The sequence below is a fragment of the Haematobia irritans genome, chromosome 3 (genome assembly GCF_050003625.1).
Source record: "Haematobia irritans isolate KBUSLIRL chromosome 3, ASM5000362v1, whole genome shotgun sequence".
NCBI lineage: Eukaryota > Metazoa > Arthropoda > Insecta > Diptera > Muscidae > Haematobia > Haematobia irritans.
Window position 1 is genome coordinate 47726199 of NC_134399.1, and position 18834 is coordinate 47745032.

Sequence of the window (18834 nt, forward strand, 5' to 3'; positions counted from 1 at the left end):
CTAAGAGGAAGAGTCGTCGGAGTATTTCATGCCAAGGACTTGAGAGTTTGAGCCCGGCTTTGGTCGATTAGTGGGTCGAGCCACACGGGAAGTTAAGTGAAGGGATAGGGAAACCACTCATACCAGTTCTCAAAATCTTTCCTATCTCAGGTTCTGGAAAGTTTTGATGGTGTAGTGGTATGGTTTGAGGATACATTGACATCACTGACAACTGTGCCCAGCTGACGACTGAAAATAGACAATTGCATGGACTTTGACATTTTCTCTTTGTAAACTAATTCTTTTGTACGGCGAATTCAAGAACAGGTTTTGATGGAGAATTTTTTGTGATAACGGTTTCTATTGCACTATCGAAAAAAAAATCAGATATAGAGAAATTTGATCAATGATTGGGAGAGTATTTTTTGGACCACGTGTGGAAGGAGAAGTAACACTGCACATTAAATTTTTAACTACAATAGAATAAAAAGATCCGGAACTTTTGGGAAAGTGGGTTTGCAACCCTTGAAATCATTTTTCTTGTTGAAAACACAATTGGTTGCAAGCAGAGGCGATACTGCAGTAAAGCTTTAAAACATCATTCGGCCAAGATAGCCACAAGTTTTTAAACTTTTATTACAATTCGTGGCCAAGGTGTAAGCAGCCCAGATTAACCTGCTAAATAATTCCGAGAAATTACACGATAGCTTGTATTAAACCCGGAACGAACATTAATATTCAGGGCATGCAACAAAAAGTGATACAGTGATCGATAAGAGGCCTGAATACAAATAACATCTTCCTTGAAGTCCTGCGCTATGCCTAAAACCCAAAGGATCTTGATGTCGTGGGCTAACCTCCATTAAAGAAGCTAACCTCTATTTCGTCGTTCGAGATGACAGATGACTATTCAATTCTTTCAATTCAACCATAAAAAAAGAATCTAAATTTGTTGTCCTTACTATATTTTTCTTTTCTAATTTTTTTAAATTTTTTTTATTTAATATCAATCTAATTAATTGAATATGAATTAATTGTTGTACTAAGAAAATTGTATTTAAAATTATTAACATCAATCTCATTATTCTCTTTTTACCTAGAGGAATCAAAGACAAATTAAATTGTTTGACACCAATGTCTAAGATCTAGCTTAGATCAAGCCAACAATAACGACGATTTTGAGCGCTCAACATCGACCAAGACATATTCTTGTAAGTGGCTGCAGAATTAATGAATGACTTATCCTTCAAATTAAAGGATCTGAAAATGTAAGTTATATTTTGATTACTCTATGGTACTAATCCCTTGATGAAAATAGAAAACAAGTTTGGTGTTGATACTTTTAACATAAGTAATTTGGAATTAATTTTGAAACAATAATAATAGTTACCATGAGCTTGTAAACTGTTAGTTTATTTTTGGGGAAATATGATTGATAACTCATATGTAGCCTAAATCCTACTTGGGGTCACAATTTTGGGGCTATTGCAAATACAGGTCGATCAATAGCCAAGGATAGGTTTTGAGCCTATACGGGGTGGGTAGACCCATGGATGACACCATCGAACATCCTAAAGTGACTGGACTAACGTGTGACAAATGTGTGTTTACGATGTGACAGGTAAGACTGGTAGGTTTATTTTTTTATTTGTTTATAGTCCTGATGAGAGTCGAACCCATAGCCGGGTGGTGAAATAAGGCAGACCAATATCACTCGCCTCCTCTTTCCTCTGCTTTTGAGCATTGGATGACCCAGGACTATAACAAACTAGTAAATTTCATTAAGACTGCCAAGATTACGACATAATTTATGTATTTTATCCCACTCGTTGATTTTTGCAACGATGCCGAATTTTTCTTGTGGGTCAGTGTGGCAACCATACACTTGCTCTACCCTATATGGGTATCTCGATTGATGTTATAAGTATAATTGAGCTTTTGCCGTAGCCGTTGGAGTTTTTTGTTTTAAAGCACCATGATTAATAGTAAGGAAGTACTACACTGAAAACTAGTGAAACAAAAATCAATTTTCAGTCACAACGCTTGAAGATGTAATTGTTTCTGAATACCCTGGCAGTATGTGTGTTGTTAAACACCGCCAACAAACACAAAAATAAAAAAAATATCAATCAAAACGTGCTATATATATAAAAGGTTGGGAAACTCTGGTATAAAACAGTGCAATATTCTATGGTTGTACGAGTTTCGTTTGGAGCTACTACTATCCAAGGTATTGTGGATATTTCTTGGGAAGAAGTTGTACCTTTCCAATGAACATACTACAAGGGATGTCTGGAAATGATAGCATCCACTTTATTGGGTTTCAACAATCCAATAACAAAACCGGCGGATATAATTAACTAGGGACTATATACAATAAAATCGATATAAATCACATGTGTTAGATCTCTATAAGGACCTACAATATAGTAAGTTTCCAAACTTCTGGAAATCGAAGTAGCCAAATATACCAAAACCTAGATTTCAGGTTTTCATTAAATCAGTTGACAGGTGACTTCAGTCATGAAATTAAATCGGAAATATTTTTATGGACCCAAGCTTCAGACTAATAATATGGAAATTGACACTCCTTTGCAATCAAGAATTATAATCGGTAAATTGTCAAAACAGGCCTCTATCAAAACACGGAATTAAAACTCATATAAATTTAATGAATATTGATTAGATTACCAAAGAGGCAATTAATATTGCCTCTTGAATGCGATCAAAACATTTTTCTCATAAGTTTTCAAAACATCGGTTGCAACTGGTGGCTTGTATAAGCCAAGAAATAAAATCGAATATCTTTTTATGGACCAATTATAGAGCAATTGTATGAAAATTGATACTCCTGTGCGGTTAAGTATTATAATCGGAAGATTAGTCGACATAAGCCTATATAAAAATACGGACTGATTTAAACAATGCAAAATTCATGCAAATCTAATGAATTTTGCTTCTAGATGTCAACATGGAAAGGCCGCTCTATAAAGCGCTGTACCAAAGACTGGACCAATGTGGTACAATTATTTAAGGCTTGAAAAGCTATACATCGAGTTTTAACCAAATTAGGCTAAAATACGTTTCTTTAGTGCTTAAGAAGTCGAATCAGTAGAAAGTTATTAATGTATTTTTTTATATATCACTAATTTGTATAAATAACAATCAAACTTCCAACTCGACGTTCAAAAGCTCAAGCGTGATTACAACAGTAGAGCTTGCGCTGATCAAGAAGATATCTGAATGTTTCGAAATGTAATGACAAACTTATAGTGATGGGTAGAAACGATCGCGATTGAGCACATCACTAGTAGTGAGGAGCCTTTTCTAAGCTAAACGGATTCTGATTTCAAATTTAACTGATAAACTAAACCAATTTTCTGCAAAATTAAATTCCAAAAATTAATGTACAAAAATTTTACAATTACAAAACAAAACTTTTGTTCAACAGGGCGGACGTGTTTTTATATCCGGGTTTTTTTAAATATTGTGAAAGCAAAGATTCATTATCGATACTTAAATTTGTATCACTACTTCTAATAGCTCTGCGGCAATAACAACACAATTTAACCAACACATACTCAAGAAGAGAGTATATCACTGCGAGATGTCAAATTCATTTGAGAACCAATTATTGGCAGACATTACACTCTCCAACAACAAACTTCATGAGGAACTAATGGATAAACTAACGGCTGCAACTAAACGAAACAGAGAGGAGGACAACAACAACTCAGACGATCCCACGGCGGCGGGTTCTGTGTACCGGATCGACCCGATGGACCCCATCCATTGGCCAGCGGCTGCCACATCAGTGTACGTGTTTTTTCGTCCGTCTTTTTGTGTTGGAGAAGGTGCATCCCGGGGAGACTTCTCCGTTTGCTGTTGGTCCGAGCCGGGACAGAGGAGAACCCCGGACCATGGTATTGTTCAGTCTGCCGAAAACTGATCCACCACCGTTCGGTTTCGGTCAGGTGTAACGGGTGCTTGGAGTGGGTGCACTTCCGGAACTGATCCGGCTTAACATCGCTGCGGGAGTATAGTCATACTGACTACGTGGCAGTATGCTGTGCCAGCGATAGCAGCAGCGGGTCGTCTGACTATGCGACTCCCCCGACATCTCCCGTACAACAATATACTCCGCCGTAGCATCTCACACCCAATATTGTTGTTCCAGTTCCGGATAGTGCATCGTTTTTGCAATTTAATTGCAACGGGCTCCGGGGTAAGGTTAGTGAGATCGTGGACTTTATGTATCGGAAAAGGATAAGGGTCGCGGCCAAGGCCGTATTCAGGGGGTGAGGGGGATCAGATATAGCTCCCATATATATCTTTCGCCCTATATGGACTAATATGGTCCTAAAAGCCAGAGTTTTGGCCCAATTTGGTTGAAATTTTGCACTAGGAGTACAATTAGTAGTGCAGTTAAGTGTGCAAAATTTGATTGAAATCGGTTCAGATTTAGATATAGCTCCCATATATATCTTTCGCCCGATATGGACTAATATGGTTCTAATAGCCAGAGTTTTGGCCCAATTTGGTTGAAATTGTGCACAGGAAGTAGATATAGCATTCTAGCTATGTGTGCCAAATTTGATTGAAATCGGTTCAGATTTATATATAGCTCCCATATATATATTTTTCTGATTTCGACAAAAGTGGTCAAAATACCAACATTTTCCTTGTAAAATCGCCACTGCTTAGTCGAAAAGTTGTAAAAAAGACTCTAATTTTCCTGAACTTCTAATACATATATATCCAGCGATAAATCATAAATAAACTTTTACGAAGTTTCCTTAAAATTGCTTCAGATTTAAATGTTTCCCATATTTTTTTTACTAACATTGTGTTCCACCCTTGTGCATTAGCCGACTTAAATTTTGAGTCTATAGATTTTGTAGAAGTCTATCAAATTCTGTACAGATCGAGTGATATTTAAATGTATGTATTTGGGACAAACCTTTATATATAGCCCCCCAACACATTTGACGGATGTTATATGGTATCGAAAATTTAGATCTACAAAGTGGTGCAGGGTATAATATAGTCGGCCCCGCCCGACTTTAGACTTTCCTTACTTGTTATTTTTGTGAACATGACTCGCTTTGTTTGGCCATAGCAACAACAACGAAACAACCAAACACACATGTGTAAATGAAATGGCGCAATACCTGCGAAAAGAACCTGCCTAATTCAGCGATGGAAGCAATAAAGAGATATTTTAAAAATTTTGATCGCTTTACCAGTTACTCAGGGATGGAAAATACAATTTTTAAGAGAGTACAAAATCTCAACAAAAATTTCACTGGAAGATTATTGTCAAGAGATTGAATTTTAAAGAAAATAAGATTTTTATTTTCTATAGAAATAAAATTTTGCAAAAAAATTCTATAGAAAAAAAATTTTGCAAAATTTTTTCTATAGAAATAAAATTTTGCAAAAATTTCCTATAGAAATAAAATTTTTACAAAATTTTCAATTGAAATAAAATTTTGACAATATTTTCTATAAAAACAAAATTTTGCAAAAATTCTATATACAAATAAAATTTTGACAACATATTCTACCGAAATAAAAAATCGATAATATAGAATCGCATTCTTTTTTCGACAAAAACATTCTGGAAGTTCAATAAAATCCTGTTTTTGACTATGTCTTTTACAAAATCGAGATTTTCTTCCCACATGAACATGTCTGTTTTGCCATATTTGTAAAAGACTATTAGCAAATAAGGTTGATAAAGACTTTCTCAAAATATTAAAATATTTTGTCAAAGCGATTGTACCATAAATCTGATATCGACTCAAAAATGTCTACGCAAAAGGTACTAAATCATTCGCGGGGGTACTACGGTACTGACCGGGGTGAAAAAGTTTTGAAAAAGTACTATAGTACTGCATTTTCCATCCCTGCAGTTACTACGTGCTCATCGGAACGTTCATTTTCAACAATGAAGAGATTAAAGACGTATCTTAGAAATTCGACTAGCGAGAGTAGACTCAAAGGATTGGCATTAATGTCTGTTCATCGCCGAATAAATGTGCCGACTGAAGAAGTCATTGATTTATTTGCTGCCCAACAAGCCCGTCGGCTCAATTTAATATTATAAAAATATTGTATACATACCTATGTATAAATAAAATTTTCTACACATGAGATTGTATGTGTAGAAAATCAAGCCTGTTAGATGGTCAATTGTTGCAATCGATTTGTGTTTTGTAATAAAAATTGAGCAAATTTTCTCAAAAATTTATTTCTATAGAAAATTTTGTCTAAATTTTACTTTTATAGAAAATGTTATCAAAAATTTATTTCTATAGAAGCAAATGTTGTCAAAATTCAATTTCTATACAAAATTTTCTCAAAATTTTATTCATTTAAAAAATTCTGCCAACATTTTATTTCTACAAAGAATTTTGTCAAAATTTTACTTCTATAGCAAATATTGTCAAAATATTATTTCTATGGAAAAGTTTTAAAAATTTTATATTTATAGCAAACTAGCGTAACCCGGCCCGCTTCGCTGCGCCTTCCGAAGCGTATTTGGAGGAACATTTTGCGTTAACTTAGTCAACATATCCTTCGTGCTGAAAACAAATTCGAAAAGATTTGAATTCTTTTAAACAAATCGGACTACTTGATTTTTCGTTTATAGGTACAAATACGGCGGGAAAGGGTGTACCTTCTTCTATATTTCTTGTGAATTTTAAGTGTGGTTTGTCAAGGAAAGGTATCCTTCTCCTCAACATATCTGAAAATTAAGCATTATATTATAATAACATACAAAGAATTACTGTTTCCCATCCAATAAATCGGAAAAGGCAAAAGTAGTAAAAAATTTTACCACATTAACATTTGCTAAAATGTTGGAAAATAATGCACCCTCTACGTTGGCTGCCAATTTCATGTAAATTTAAGTTCTTTACTAAAAAGAAGTCTGGCAGAAGCCTGTGCAAAAATCATAAAATTATGTACCGAGTTCCCATTTACGGACAACCCTCTACTTTCAACTTAAGAAAAAAAAAAAAAAAAACGGACAAAAGGGAACCCTCTCTTTAATAATAAGAAGTCTGGAAGAAGAAGCCTGTGCAAAAATCATAAAATTATGTACCGAGTTCCCATTTACGGACAACCCTCCACTTTTAATTTAAGAGAAAAAACCGACAAAAGGGAACTCTCTCCCCACCTTCGCTCCACTCTGACCTGATATCGGACTATCACGTACTCTATATTAATTTCGCAACTACTCCCTATAAATTCTATCCAAGTAAATCGACAAAGTTTATTTCAATTTTCCCCTTCCCCAACCAGATATCGAAAAATCATATATTAATTTAAAAATCATGTATAAATTTCATCACCTCCGCCCACGTTCCCTGTACATTTCAAGTAGATCGGAGATGTTTAATTTTTGCTCTATTGTTTTAAAGGGACGTCACTTTCCCCGATACAATATCGACAAACACCGTAGTGAATAGCACCCTAACCTTCCCTGAAAATTCTTGAAACTTTCCTTCAAGTGTTGGGCAATGAAGGTTGCCTCTTCATTTATAACCTTTTCCCCCGCTTCCTTTGTAAATTTCAAGAAAACTTAAATTTTTTTATATTTTATGTTAGCCTGATACCGAAACAGGCAATTGACGTCCAAATGCATTATATCTAATTATACAATTATTTTTCGAGCTTTATGGACAGATATAGATTAAGGAACATGGTTAATAGAGCCATTTTTTCTTGCAGTTTTAGAGGAGGACCTCCTCCCCGACCAAATGTCGAAAAGCGTATCTTTTGTAAACGTCCCAGAAAATGTCAAGCAAATTATAAGCCTAAAGGGGCGGCCTCTCTTCCGTCCAAAAATCACAAAATCAGGTATCAACTATTACGGTTGACAGAGGTTACGATCTCTCCCCAGTCCTCTGTAAATTTCAAGTAACTCGGTAAAGTTTAATTGTTTCTCTGTATGTACTTAAGAGAAGCGGATGTCTCCCTATGCCCTTTTATTTTTATTAAAAAATCAGGAACCTGATATAAATTTCATAACCTCACCCATTTTTCCGTAAAATTTCAGTCGGGGGAGTTTAGTTTTGTTTTCACTGTACTTTAACAAAAGTCGGGCAAAGGGGTGGCCCCCTCCCCGATCAAATATCGAAAAATAATGTAGCGGATTTTTGTCTAGATGCCAACCCCAACATTCAATGAAAATTTCATGCAAATCGCATAATTTTGTTCCAAGTTTCAATAAGTAAGGCAAGTGGGAGGTCCCCTCCCCGTCCGCATATGAAATCATCAGGTACCCCATAATAATTCCATAACCTCACCGCATGTTCTCTTTAAATCTCAGATAATTTAGAGAATTTTAGTTTTCTCACTGTACTTTAAAAAAAGTCGAACAAAGGGGAGGTCCTCCTCCGCCTCCAAATATCGAAATATAAAGTAGCGGATCTTTGTCTAGTTGCCAACCCCAACCTTCAATGAAAATTTCAAGCAAATCGGTCAACTTTGGTCCAATTTTCAAAAAGTCCGACAAAGGGGAGGTCCCCCTATTTTCACCACATGAACGTCCCCTATGATCTCTGAAAGTTTCAAGTAAATCGGTTCAGCCGTTTCGGAGCCAACTCGGTTCATACAAACAAACAAACAAACAAACAAATAAACAAACATAGATTGAATTTTATATATATAGATGTTGTCAAAATTTCGTTGCTATGAAAATTTAATTGGAGAGGAATATTTCACAAAATCTGCCAAAGCCATTAAAGTAATTGTACTTCGGTTTTACACTTTCTATAACAAATTTAATACTGTGATTGAAAGTGGAAATATCCCCAGAAAAATCCCCAAATCACGACCTTATCCCCAGACAAATCCCCAGATCCCCAAAATGAAAAAATATCCCCAACCACGAGAAAACAATCCCCAGTTTGGGGGGAAATCCCCTAATCTGACAACAATGGTTCTAGGAGACTTTAATGCCCACCATGAACTTTGGTATTCTCTCCTAGGTAATGACCAGAGAGGCATAGCTATGGCAGAGCAGATAGATGACTCCACATTTTGCACGGTGAACGAAGAGGCCCCCACGAGGATTATGGGTAACTGCAGCAGTTCGCCAGATTTATCTTTAGCGTCGCCTGGTCTGATAAATGACGTCTCCAGGCAACCCGTCATTTCATTGGGATCGGACCACCTCCCCATAATTCTCACCATCAACCGGCCCTCCGATTTCATAACCTCTGAACGCCGGACGTTTATTAATCAAAAGAAAGCCAACTGGGAAGGCTTCAGAGAATACACCGATCGCCGCTTCAGTGAGCTCCCGTCCCCCTCTCATGTTTATGTTGCCCAGAGGGCGTTCCGGGACATCATCAACGCAGCAGCCGCTCGCTTCATACCCACTGGTCGAATTGCCCAAGTGAGGCCCAACTTCCCAGCCGAAGCGGCGGGACTCGCAGACGACCGTGATGAACGCCGTCGTGCTAACCCTGCTGATCCTAGAATCAGAGAACTAAATCTAGAGATTAGTAAGATACTCGACGAGCAGAAGCGGAACACTTGGTTAGAGCACCTGAAGCAATGTAACTTAGGTACAGGGACTGGTAAATTGTGGTCAACAGTTAGAGCCCTCTCGAACCCCGCTACAAGGGATGATGGGATTTCAGTCACCTTTGGCGACGTGACTGTGACTGACCCGAAGAGATGCGCCAAAAACTTCAACCGACAGTTTGTCGAGCATCCCGAGAGTGATAGAGCGAAAAGGAGAGCCACACGTCGCATACGTGGTCTCCGAGCCGACGAAACACCACAATTTACTGCAGCCGAAGTTACCAGTGTCATCAACAGCGCGAAACCATCTAAGGCGCTGGGCCCCGACGGAATTTCAATGCTAATGTTGAAGCATCTGGGAATACTGGGAGTTGAGTACCTGACCAGACTCCTCAATTTGTCCTTAGAATCACTCATTATACCCGATGTCTGAAAGATGGGAAGGGCGATTCCACTACTGAAACCAGGCAAAGATTCGAGTAAAGGTGAATCGTACAGACCGATATCCCTTCTCTCGCCAGTAGCCAAGACACTTGAGGCACTACTCCCTAGCCTTGTGGAGAATTTTCCAGCTGCCCACCATCAACATGGATTCCGTAAGGTACACAGTACGACGACAGCCTTACATGCCATTTCGACACACCAATAAGGGACTTAATCAGCCCAGGCCGTGTCATAGGACGGTCCTCGTGACGCTTGACCTATCGAAATCATTCGATACAGTCAACCATGCCACATTATTAGAGGACATCGAGAATACGTCCCTACCGGCAGGAGTGAAACGTTGCGTGGACGCCAGTCGTACGTGGAATTCAGGGACAAAAAGTCAAAACCCCGTAGAGTTAAACAGGGAGTTCCCCAGGGAGGGGTGCTATCACTGTTTAACCTCTACCTGTCCTCGATTCCACGCCCACCTGTATCATATGCGGATGACTGTACAATCTTGGCATCTGGGCCCAATGTTGATGACATCTGCGATCGTTTAAATGTCTACTTAGCTAATCTTACCAGTTATTTCACTGCGAGAAACTTGAGGATATCCCCCACCAAATCCTCAGCCACACTATTCACTACATGGACGGCAGAAATGCGCAGGCAGTTGAATATTAGTGTCGATGGCGAAATAATTCCGACCACAAATTACCCCAAGATTCTTGGGGTCACATTCGACAGCCTTTTCAGGTCGTATGCCCATGCCACTGCAATTTGTAATAAGCTCCGTGGTAGAAACAAGGTCCTCAAGTCACTTGCCGGCAGTACTTGGGGTGCGGATAAAGAAACCTTGTTAACTACCTATAAGGCAATTGGCCGGTCAGTGGTAAACTATGCTGCGCCAGTGTGGACACCGCAGACTAGTGATACGCAGTGGAATAACATTCAAACCTGTCAGAACGCTGCCCTTAGAACTGCGACTGGGTGTCTCCGCAGCACACCCCTGGATCACCTTTATGTGGAGAGAAAGATCATCCCCGTGCGAAGACACAACTTGTCAAAGCAGTATCTCCTGGGTTGTTATCGCAGTAATCATCCAAACCACCATCTCATGGATGCACAACCACCACCCAGGAACGTAAGGGTTGATATACATAATCTAGAGCACGAGATCCAGCGCTACAAAAGAGAACCTCTAGATCAAGCAGCGTACCAGGCAGGTTTGAGCAGGATTCATGAGGATACTGTAGCTGAAGCGGTGAGAAGCTACAAGGTTAATCGTGTTCTCGGAGTCCGTCCACCATAGCACCGGAGGAAAGAGACCTCCCACGGCAGACTAGGGTAGTTTTAGCTCAGTTAAGATCAGGCAAGTGCAGCTGCCTAAATTCCTATTTATCAGTGATTGATAGCAGCGTAGCTGACGTATGTCCAATTTGCAACCAAGGGCCACACGACACGCGTCATCTTTTCTCTTGCCCAGCTAAACCAACCCGACTTACCGCCAGGTCACTCTGGACGCACCCCACCTTAGTCGCAGAGTTCCACGATCTGGCCACAAGCTGAAGTACCAAAGCGTATAACATAAAAATGGATGAAATCACAATAAACTGTTACAACAACAACTATCATCGACGATTTAGCTCAGCGTTGAACTCTAAAAAGAAGTGGAAAACAATACGTGAAATTGGAATTGGATCTTCTAGCCAATCTCAAGTTAATGCTGACCCTAATGAGTTGTATGACTATTTTTTAAATTTGCCCGCTGGTAATAACAGAAATCTTTTGAACACTTCGATGATTCAGCTAAATGCACCAAATTTTTTCTGCCGAATCTGATTTCGAATTCTCTTGTATACAACCAAACGATGTACTTAATAGTTGCTTGTCCGTAAGGTCAAGTGCAATTGGAATTGACTGTATTCACCCTAAATTTATTAAAATATGTTTACCTGCACTTTTGCCTTATATAACGCATGTCTTCAATACAATTATAATGACTAGTAACTTTCCAACATGCTGGAAGCATGCTAAAATTGTACCAATTCCTAAGTCAAAAGGGGGCACTGAATATCGTCCGATTTCCATCCTGCCGTATTTGCCAAAAGCTTTTGAACGCATTCTGTATGAACAGATAATTTGTGGTCGGAATTATTTCGCCATCGACACTAATATTCAACTGCCTGCGCATTTCTGCCGTCCATGTAGTGAATAGTGTGACTGAGGATTTGGTGGGGGATATCCTCAAGTTTCTCGCAGTGAAATAACTGGTAAGATTAGCTAAGTAGACATCGATAGCAATAAACTCTTGTTCCAAAACCAATCTGGATTTAGGTCTAAACACAGCTCTGTCATCGATTGACGATTGGTCACATGTCTAACTTTATTGGACCTCTCTAAAGCATTCATCTGTGTGAACCATGACATACTATGTTCCAAGTTAATATACAATTTCAATTTTTCTACTACTGCAACCAAATTAATCTTGACATACCTACGGAACCGAATACAGTCTGTACTGGTTAACAACATAACATCCTGGCCGCTGGAAGTCCAGAGTGGTGTACCTCAAGGTTCAATCTTATGCCCACTCCTGTTTTGTATATATATTAATGATATTCCGAACTGCCTCAAGTTTTCAAATATTCACATCTATGCTGACGATGTCCAAATATATTTGAATTGTAAGAAGACGGAGCTTACGCAAGGAATAGCGAAACTAAATTCAGATTTGGAAAACATTAATATATGGGCAAGAAATAATGGACTTCACATAAACCCTAGTAAATCCAAATTTATGATTGTGTTAAAAAGAACAATACAACCCTGGATTGAATATCCTGTGAAAATTGATAGCAAAAACATCGAACAGGTTATAAAGTCTAAAAATTTGGGTATAATTTTTAATGACAATTTAACATGGAGTGATCATATTTGCTCCATGTCTGGGAAAGTTTTTGGAATGTTACGTACATTATATCAAACTCAATACTTTTCACCTCAACATATAAGAGAACTACTGGCAAAATCATACTTGATGTCGACCCTACCCTATGGTTGTGAAGTATTTTCCTCCTGTGACGCTAGGAGCAGGTCCCGCCTTGAGTCTGTCTACAATGCGGTTGTGCGATATGTTTATGGCCTTAAACACTATGAAAGTTGTTCGTCCTTTTCAAGAAAGTTATATGGAGTCGAATTTAAACAACTGATGGACATACGAATTCTCATACTATTGCATAAAATTATCTATAGCGAAACACCTACATACCTTTAAGAGAAATTACGATTCGGAAGGACTAACCGGAGAATCCTCCTAATACCTCAACAACACCAACTTCTAATTTCAGAATGGCACTTTTTGCTCACAGCATGCCGTCTTTGGAACTCTTTGCCTTCATCAATACAATTTATTCACAACGCTATGTTTAAAAAATCACTACAGATTTTACTCTCAATAGTCTTTGTCTTTCTTCATTAATTTTGTTGTCTTCTTTGCTCTTTCATTGTTAATGTTTTTATGAATAAGGTCGATAATCTATTGAAACGTCTTTCTTTTCAGTTTTTCTTTACAAAATGTACTTTGTTCCTATGGATTTTAATAGGTTTTCCTCCAACAAAATTAATTTTTAAATTTTGGCTATTTTTTATGGATTTGGCCCCTTTCGAAAAAGTCATATCAAGGACATTATTTACGGTTGACGATAAATTGCAAAACAATTATTTTATGGCCGCGCCGGAAATTTGTTTTTTTAATGACTAGTAGCCAAGTGATAGTTACCTACTGGTCCGCCTTGAACAAATAGCTCCCACAGCAATGTCTCAGACACTTTATCATCAAGACCACCGACGTATATTGTAGCATCTAGAAATATTATCTATTTATATGTAAGAATTTATTTTCAACCACTGGCATACCTTGATTTCTTTCTGCAATTGGTCCTGCAGCCATAGCAATTAAAATTTATTTATATTTAGTAAAATAAAAAGAACACGTTGTAACTACGTCTATAACTGACTGCGTCTAAACGAACCTCTGGAACTTTGTACTTATACATATAAACAGCGTTGCCACAATGAATTTTTATTTTAGACCAAATTTTTCCCAAAATTGGACCAAAATTCCAACCAGCGGACCATTTTTCCAAATTAAATTAGTATCATTTAAAATTTTTCCAAAATTTAGCCCAATTTTTATTTTTTATAGAAATTTGTGTCAATCCCAATAAACACAGAATGAGCGTTTTTCAAATGCAACACCTTTTCAGTTTGAGGGTAAATATCATTTCCAACATAAATTCAACTTGACTTGAAATAGCTCATCTTCAATACATCTTCAAATTGTTTGCGAATTACAACCAATTTGGCAAAATGTTGACGAAAACTTTGAAAATGTGTTGAAGATAATTGGAGAAAACTTTGACAAAACACTACCCTGAAATGCAACGAAAAACCCGCATGGTTTTCAATACTACTTTGGACAACAAAGTTCGTGGAAGAAATAAAAAAATGTGGAAATTTTTTAATAATCAATTGAAATTGCTTATAATAATTGGTAAGTAAAACTAAAACACGAAATGAAAACTTTAAGGAAGTCACTAAAATCAAATCTCTTTGCAGACAACTAAAATATTTGGATGCTGATTCTTGGACACATTAAGAGACTGGCCGATGAAAAATGATAGTGGCTTATCGAGAAGAGAAAGTTTCCATAAATCAAAGTGCAACCAAAAAAACTTGGTATTTATTCTTTTCCATATCAACAACTACTGGATGATAATTCGCATCACATCGATAGTTTAATTTACATCGCATCATCGGTTTAATTTGTTATTTTGTGAATTGAAATTGCTGGAAATTTATTCCAATTAGCTAGTCATCAAGTTCCTGAAAATTGCCAGTATTTTAATAACAACAATTTTGTAACACCAACGTTCTTGAGGAAAACACGAAGTACGTGGTCAGTTGGAAGAAATACAAATTGGTAAGTCAAAATAAAAAGTGAAATGAAAACATAATGGAAATCACAAAACTCGATTGTTTTGCAGAAAACTAAAATCATTTGATGGTATATTCTTGGAAGATGTTGGCCGATGAAAAACCGATGAAGGGAACAACAAAGAAAAGTTTTCAGAAAACTTACAAGGTGCAACCAATTAAAACAAAGTGCAACAATTCCTATATCAAGAACTGGATGAAAATGTGCATTACATCAATTTACATCCCGTCATCAGTTTGATATTTTGTGATTTCCTCTTGCTGGAATCTATTCTAACACACAAGCCAGCAAGTTCCTCGATAGTAATTATTTCAAATTGCCAGGATATTAATTAATAGTTATTTGACACCAACATTATGGAGGAAATGGAATTATACATGTAAAAATGTTTAAGATATTTAAAGTTGTATTCATAGTTTTATTTATTAATACGTTTAATAAGATAATTACATTTTGATTGGTATTATATTATTATTTTTATATATTATTAATGTTATTTTTAAGATTATTATATTTGTTAACGAAAAAATAATAAAATTTACAAAATCTCTAGAAATTTAGTATTGACTTTCAGTTAGAACTAGGATTGACTTTCATACAAATTGTGGTTTGAAAGTATTCGCAACAATGCTAATTTTTTATTTTTATCACATTGAAAACTGTTTGAGAAATTATTGAGTAGCGATGTATTTCAATTTGAGGATTACAATTGAGAAATTATTGCTATTGTGTTGAATTTTACTGTTGAGGGTAATGTCTGTTTTTTGTTGAGAACGCGATTTTCTCAACAATTTCTCAACTTGAATATTACCCTAATCCTTTGAAAAAATGTTTGAAAAATTATTGAATTTTAGTATTTTTCAAACGTTTGTGTTTATTGGGAATATTTTATTTCGACAGAAAATTTTCGCAAAATTTTTATTTCTATAGAAAATTTTGTCACAATTTTACTTCTATAGAAAATGTCGTCAAAATTTTATTTCTGTAGAAAAATTTATTAAATTTTTAGTTCATTAGAAAATTTTGTCAAAATTTCATTTCTTTAGGACGTTTTGTCAAAATTTCAGTTCTATAGAAAATTTAGCCAACATTTCATTTCTATAGAAAATTTTGTCAATATTTTATTTCTACAGAAAATTTGTCAAACTTTTATTTCTACAGATAGGTATCGCAAATTTTATTTCTATATAAAATTTTTACAAAATTTTCTTCCTATAGAAAATTTTTGCATAATTTTGTGTCTAAAATTAAACTTTAACTTAAAATTTTTTTTTAAGTTTATTTCTGTACAAATTTTGTCAAAATTTTATTTCTATAGAAAATTTTGTCAAAATTTTTCTATAGAAAATTTTGTCAAAATTTTATTTCTATAGAAAATTTTGAAAAATGTTTATTTCTATAGAAAATTTTAAAACAAATAACGATTTGACGAAAATTTACCAAAATCAATCAAATTCCATTTTGTTCGACCATAGGTCCAAATTTAGTGTGTAAATATAACCTTAGCGATAGGCTGTAGGCGAACACTTATTTACGTGTATTTCTTATGGGAAGCCCAAAATCCGCGACGGAATACCGTGACGGCTAGCGGTGTGTCGCTAAATTAAAACTTATTCTAACTCCTTGGTATAGTGTTGCCATCGCTTAGCAATTTTTTTAACTCCCCAATAAACACATACGTTTGAAAAATGCTAAATTTCAACAATTTTTCAAACATTTTTTCAAAGAATTAGGGTAATATTAAAGTTGAAAAATTGTTGAGAAAATCGCGTTCTCAACAAAAAACAGACATTACCCTCAACAGTGAAATTCAACACATTAGTAATAATATCTCAAGTGTTATCCTCAAATTGAAATGCATCGCTACTCAATAATTTGTCAAACAATTTTCGATGCGAGTCAAATTCAAAATTAACATCGTTGCAAATACTTTTCAACCTAAATTTGTATGAATGATATCCCCACTTCAAATTGAAAGTCAAAGCCAAAATTCTATGAATTTTGTATAATTTATTCATTTTCATCAAAATAAAATATATAATAATACACTACACTACAATACCAATTGATAAATTATAATCTTATTAAACATATCAACAAATAAGAACAAAAAAAAAAACAACAAAACTTTAAATATCTTAAACATTATTAGTAAACACTTTTGCATTGATAATTCGATTTCCTTCCTTTTGGTGTCATAAAACAGCATTAAAATGTATTAACATGCGGCCAATTTGAAATTAGGAACGTACTGGACCGCGTGTTAGAAGTGATTTCCAGCAGAAGGAATTCACAAAATATCAATTTTAAACTGATAATAGCATATGAATTACCCTGACGATGTGATGCAGATTTTTATCCAGAAGTTGTTGATTTCAACAATTTGTTGTTTTTAACAATTTTAATTGGTTTTCTTGTCGATAAGCCACTCATTTTTCATTTGTCAGCTTCTTAATGTTTGCAAGAATGTAACATCCAAAGATTTTAGTTTTCTGCAAAGAGATATACATTTAGTGACTTCCTTAAAGTTTTATTTAATTTTTTATTGTCACTTACCTATTTTTATAAACTATTTGGTTATTTGTCTAAAATTTTCCATTTTTTTTATTTCTTGCAATTGACCACGAACTTCGTTGCACAAATAAGTATTGAAAACCACATGGTTTTTTCGTTGCATTTTAGGGTAGTGTTTTGTCAAAGTTTTCTCATATTATCTTCAACACCTTTTCAAAGATTTCGTCAACATTTTGGCAAATTGGAAGTAATTCGCAAACAATTTGAAGATGTATTGAAGATGAGCTATTTCAAGTCAAGTTGAATTTATGTTGAAAATTATATTTACCCTCAAACTGAAAAGTTATTGCATTTGAAAAACGCTCATACTGTGTTTATTGGGTCACCACTAGGAATTGCTGTTGCCTGGAGACGTGTAGATTATTTTTTCTTGAAATAACAAGCCATTGTATGTTTTTATTCAACTTCATTGTTTAATATTGTCAAAGCGTGCTGTATTGACAACAAAAACGCTAGGAAACGTGAAAAAGGGAATTATTCGCCGTCAAGCTTATTGTATTTGCCGTTGCGGCAAAAATGTTTCGCCTACCGCCTATCGCTATGGTTATATTTACACACTTAAAAATTAATAATTTTTTGGACCAATTTTGGTCCGATCGGACCAAATTGGCAACCCTGCCTATAAAATACATAACACGTTCCAGCGGCGGAATGTAGAAGGACCTTGCAAATTTAGGCATGTTAAATGCCTTAAAATGGAAGGAGTTGTGTTTCTAAAGGCGTGGTTATGCATCCAAAAACGGGTCGTAAGCGTAGTGTGGCGTGTCAGCTGTTTGTTTTTGATATACGACAGCCCATACAAACGATTATCCAACGACTGCACAACGTAAGCGTGTCGTAAGATTTAGAAAAAACAAAAATTTGCGTGTCGTTGTCGTATCAACTGATCAAAAACAAGCATCATCGATGAAAATGCGATTAGCCTGAAAATATATTCCATTAAAAATGTGGTATTGTGTTGTTTTCGGTTAAAATGGATGATGAGAAATTAATATTTTTCGTGAAATTCATATGAAATGTAAAATAAAAGGTTTTTTCTTCCAGTTTTTGATAGTTTGTTGGTACTTTTTTTTCAAGTTACCTAATCGCCAAAAAATCATACGTTGTCGTTATGCTTCTAAAAATATAGTGTAGCCGTAACGCTACATTTTTAGATGCATAACCAGGCCTTAATGCGCTTTACAAACTATCAGTTATTCCGGACGACAGTGCTCAAGTCGAACATATCCCATATATTGTGCACATTAGCTCCGTTCGAGAACCCGATAATTTTTGATAATTATTAAAAATTTTTACTGGAAGTCGTTCGTTTA

General features: G+C 35.8%; 1 protein-coding gene and 2 long non-coding RNA genes across 5 annotated transcripts in view; 1 reads left to right on the forward strand and 2 right to left on the reverse strand.

Annotated features, from left to right (window-relative positions):
- The window catches only part of Spx (Spliceosomal protein on the X), a 53533-nt gene extending 39538 nt beyond the window's left edge, over window positions 1-13995 (reverse strand). The window contains exons 1-2 of one of the 3 annotated variants that reach the window (XM_075299964.1): window positions 13867-13995; window positions 13730-13813 (exon numbers count right to left, since the gene is read on the reverse strand). In XM_075299964.1, coding sequence (XP_075156079.1) covers window positions 13730-13813; window positions 13867-13900 — 118 coding nt within the window. In that variant the 5' untranslated portion in view covers window positions 13901-13995. Of the gene's footprint in view, window positions 1-13219; window positions 13357-13729; window positions 13827-13866 lie in introns of those variants that run through there. The other 2 variants (XM_075299966.1, XM_075299967.1) reach the window with 2 other exon arrangements.
- A 245-nt stretch (window positions 13996-14240) lies between these two features.
- LOC142229432 (uncharacterized) lies at window positions 14241-15427 on the forward strand. Its single transcript, XR_012720404.1, has 3 exons — window positions 14241-14503; window positions 14569-14932; window positions 14997-15427. It is a non-coding gene; the product is annotated as an uncharacterized LOC142229432 (long non-coding RNA).
- A 1949-nt stretch (window positions 15428-17376) lies between these two features.
- LOC142229692 (uncharacterized) lies at window positions 17377-18143 on the reverse strand. The gene is made up of 2 exons (XR_012720464.1): window positions 17504-18143; window positions 17377-17439 (listed from the first exon to the last, which is right to left on the reverse strand). It is a non-coding gene; the product is annotated as an uncharacterized LOC142229692 (long non-coding RNA).
- Between the last annotated feature and the right edge of the window lie 691 nt (window positions 18144-18834).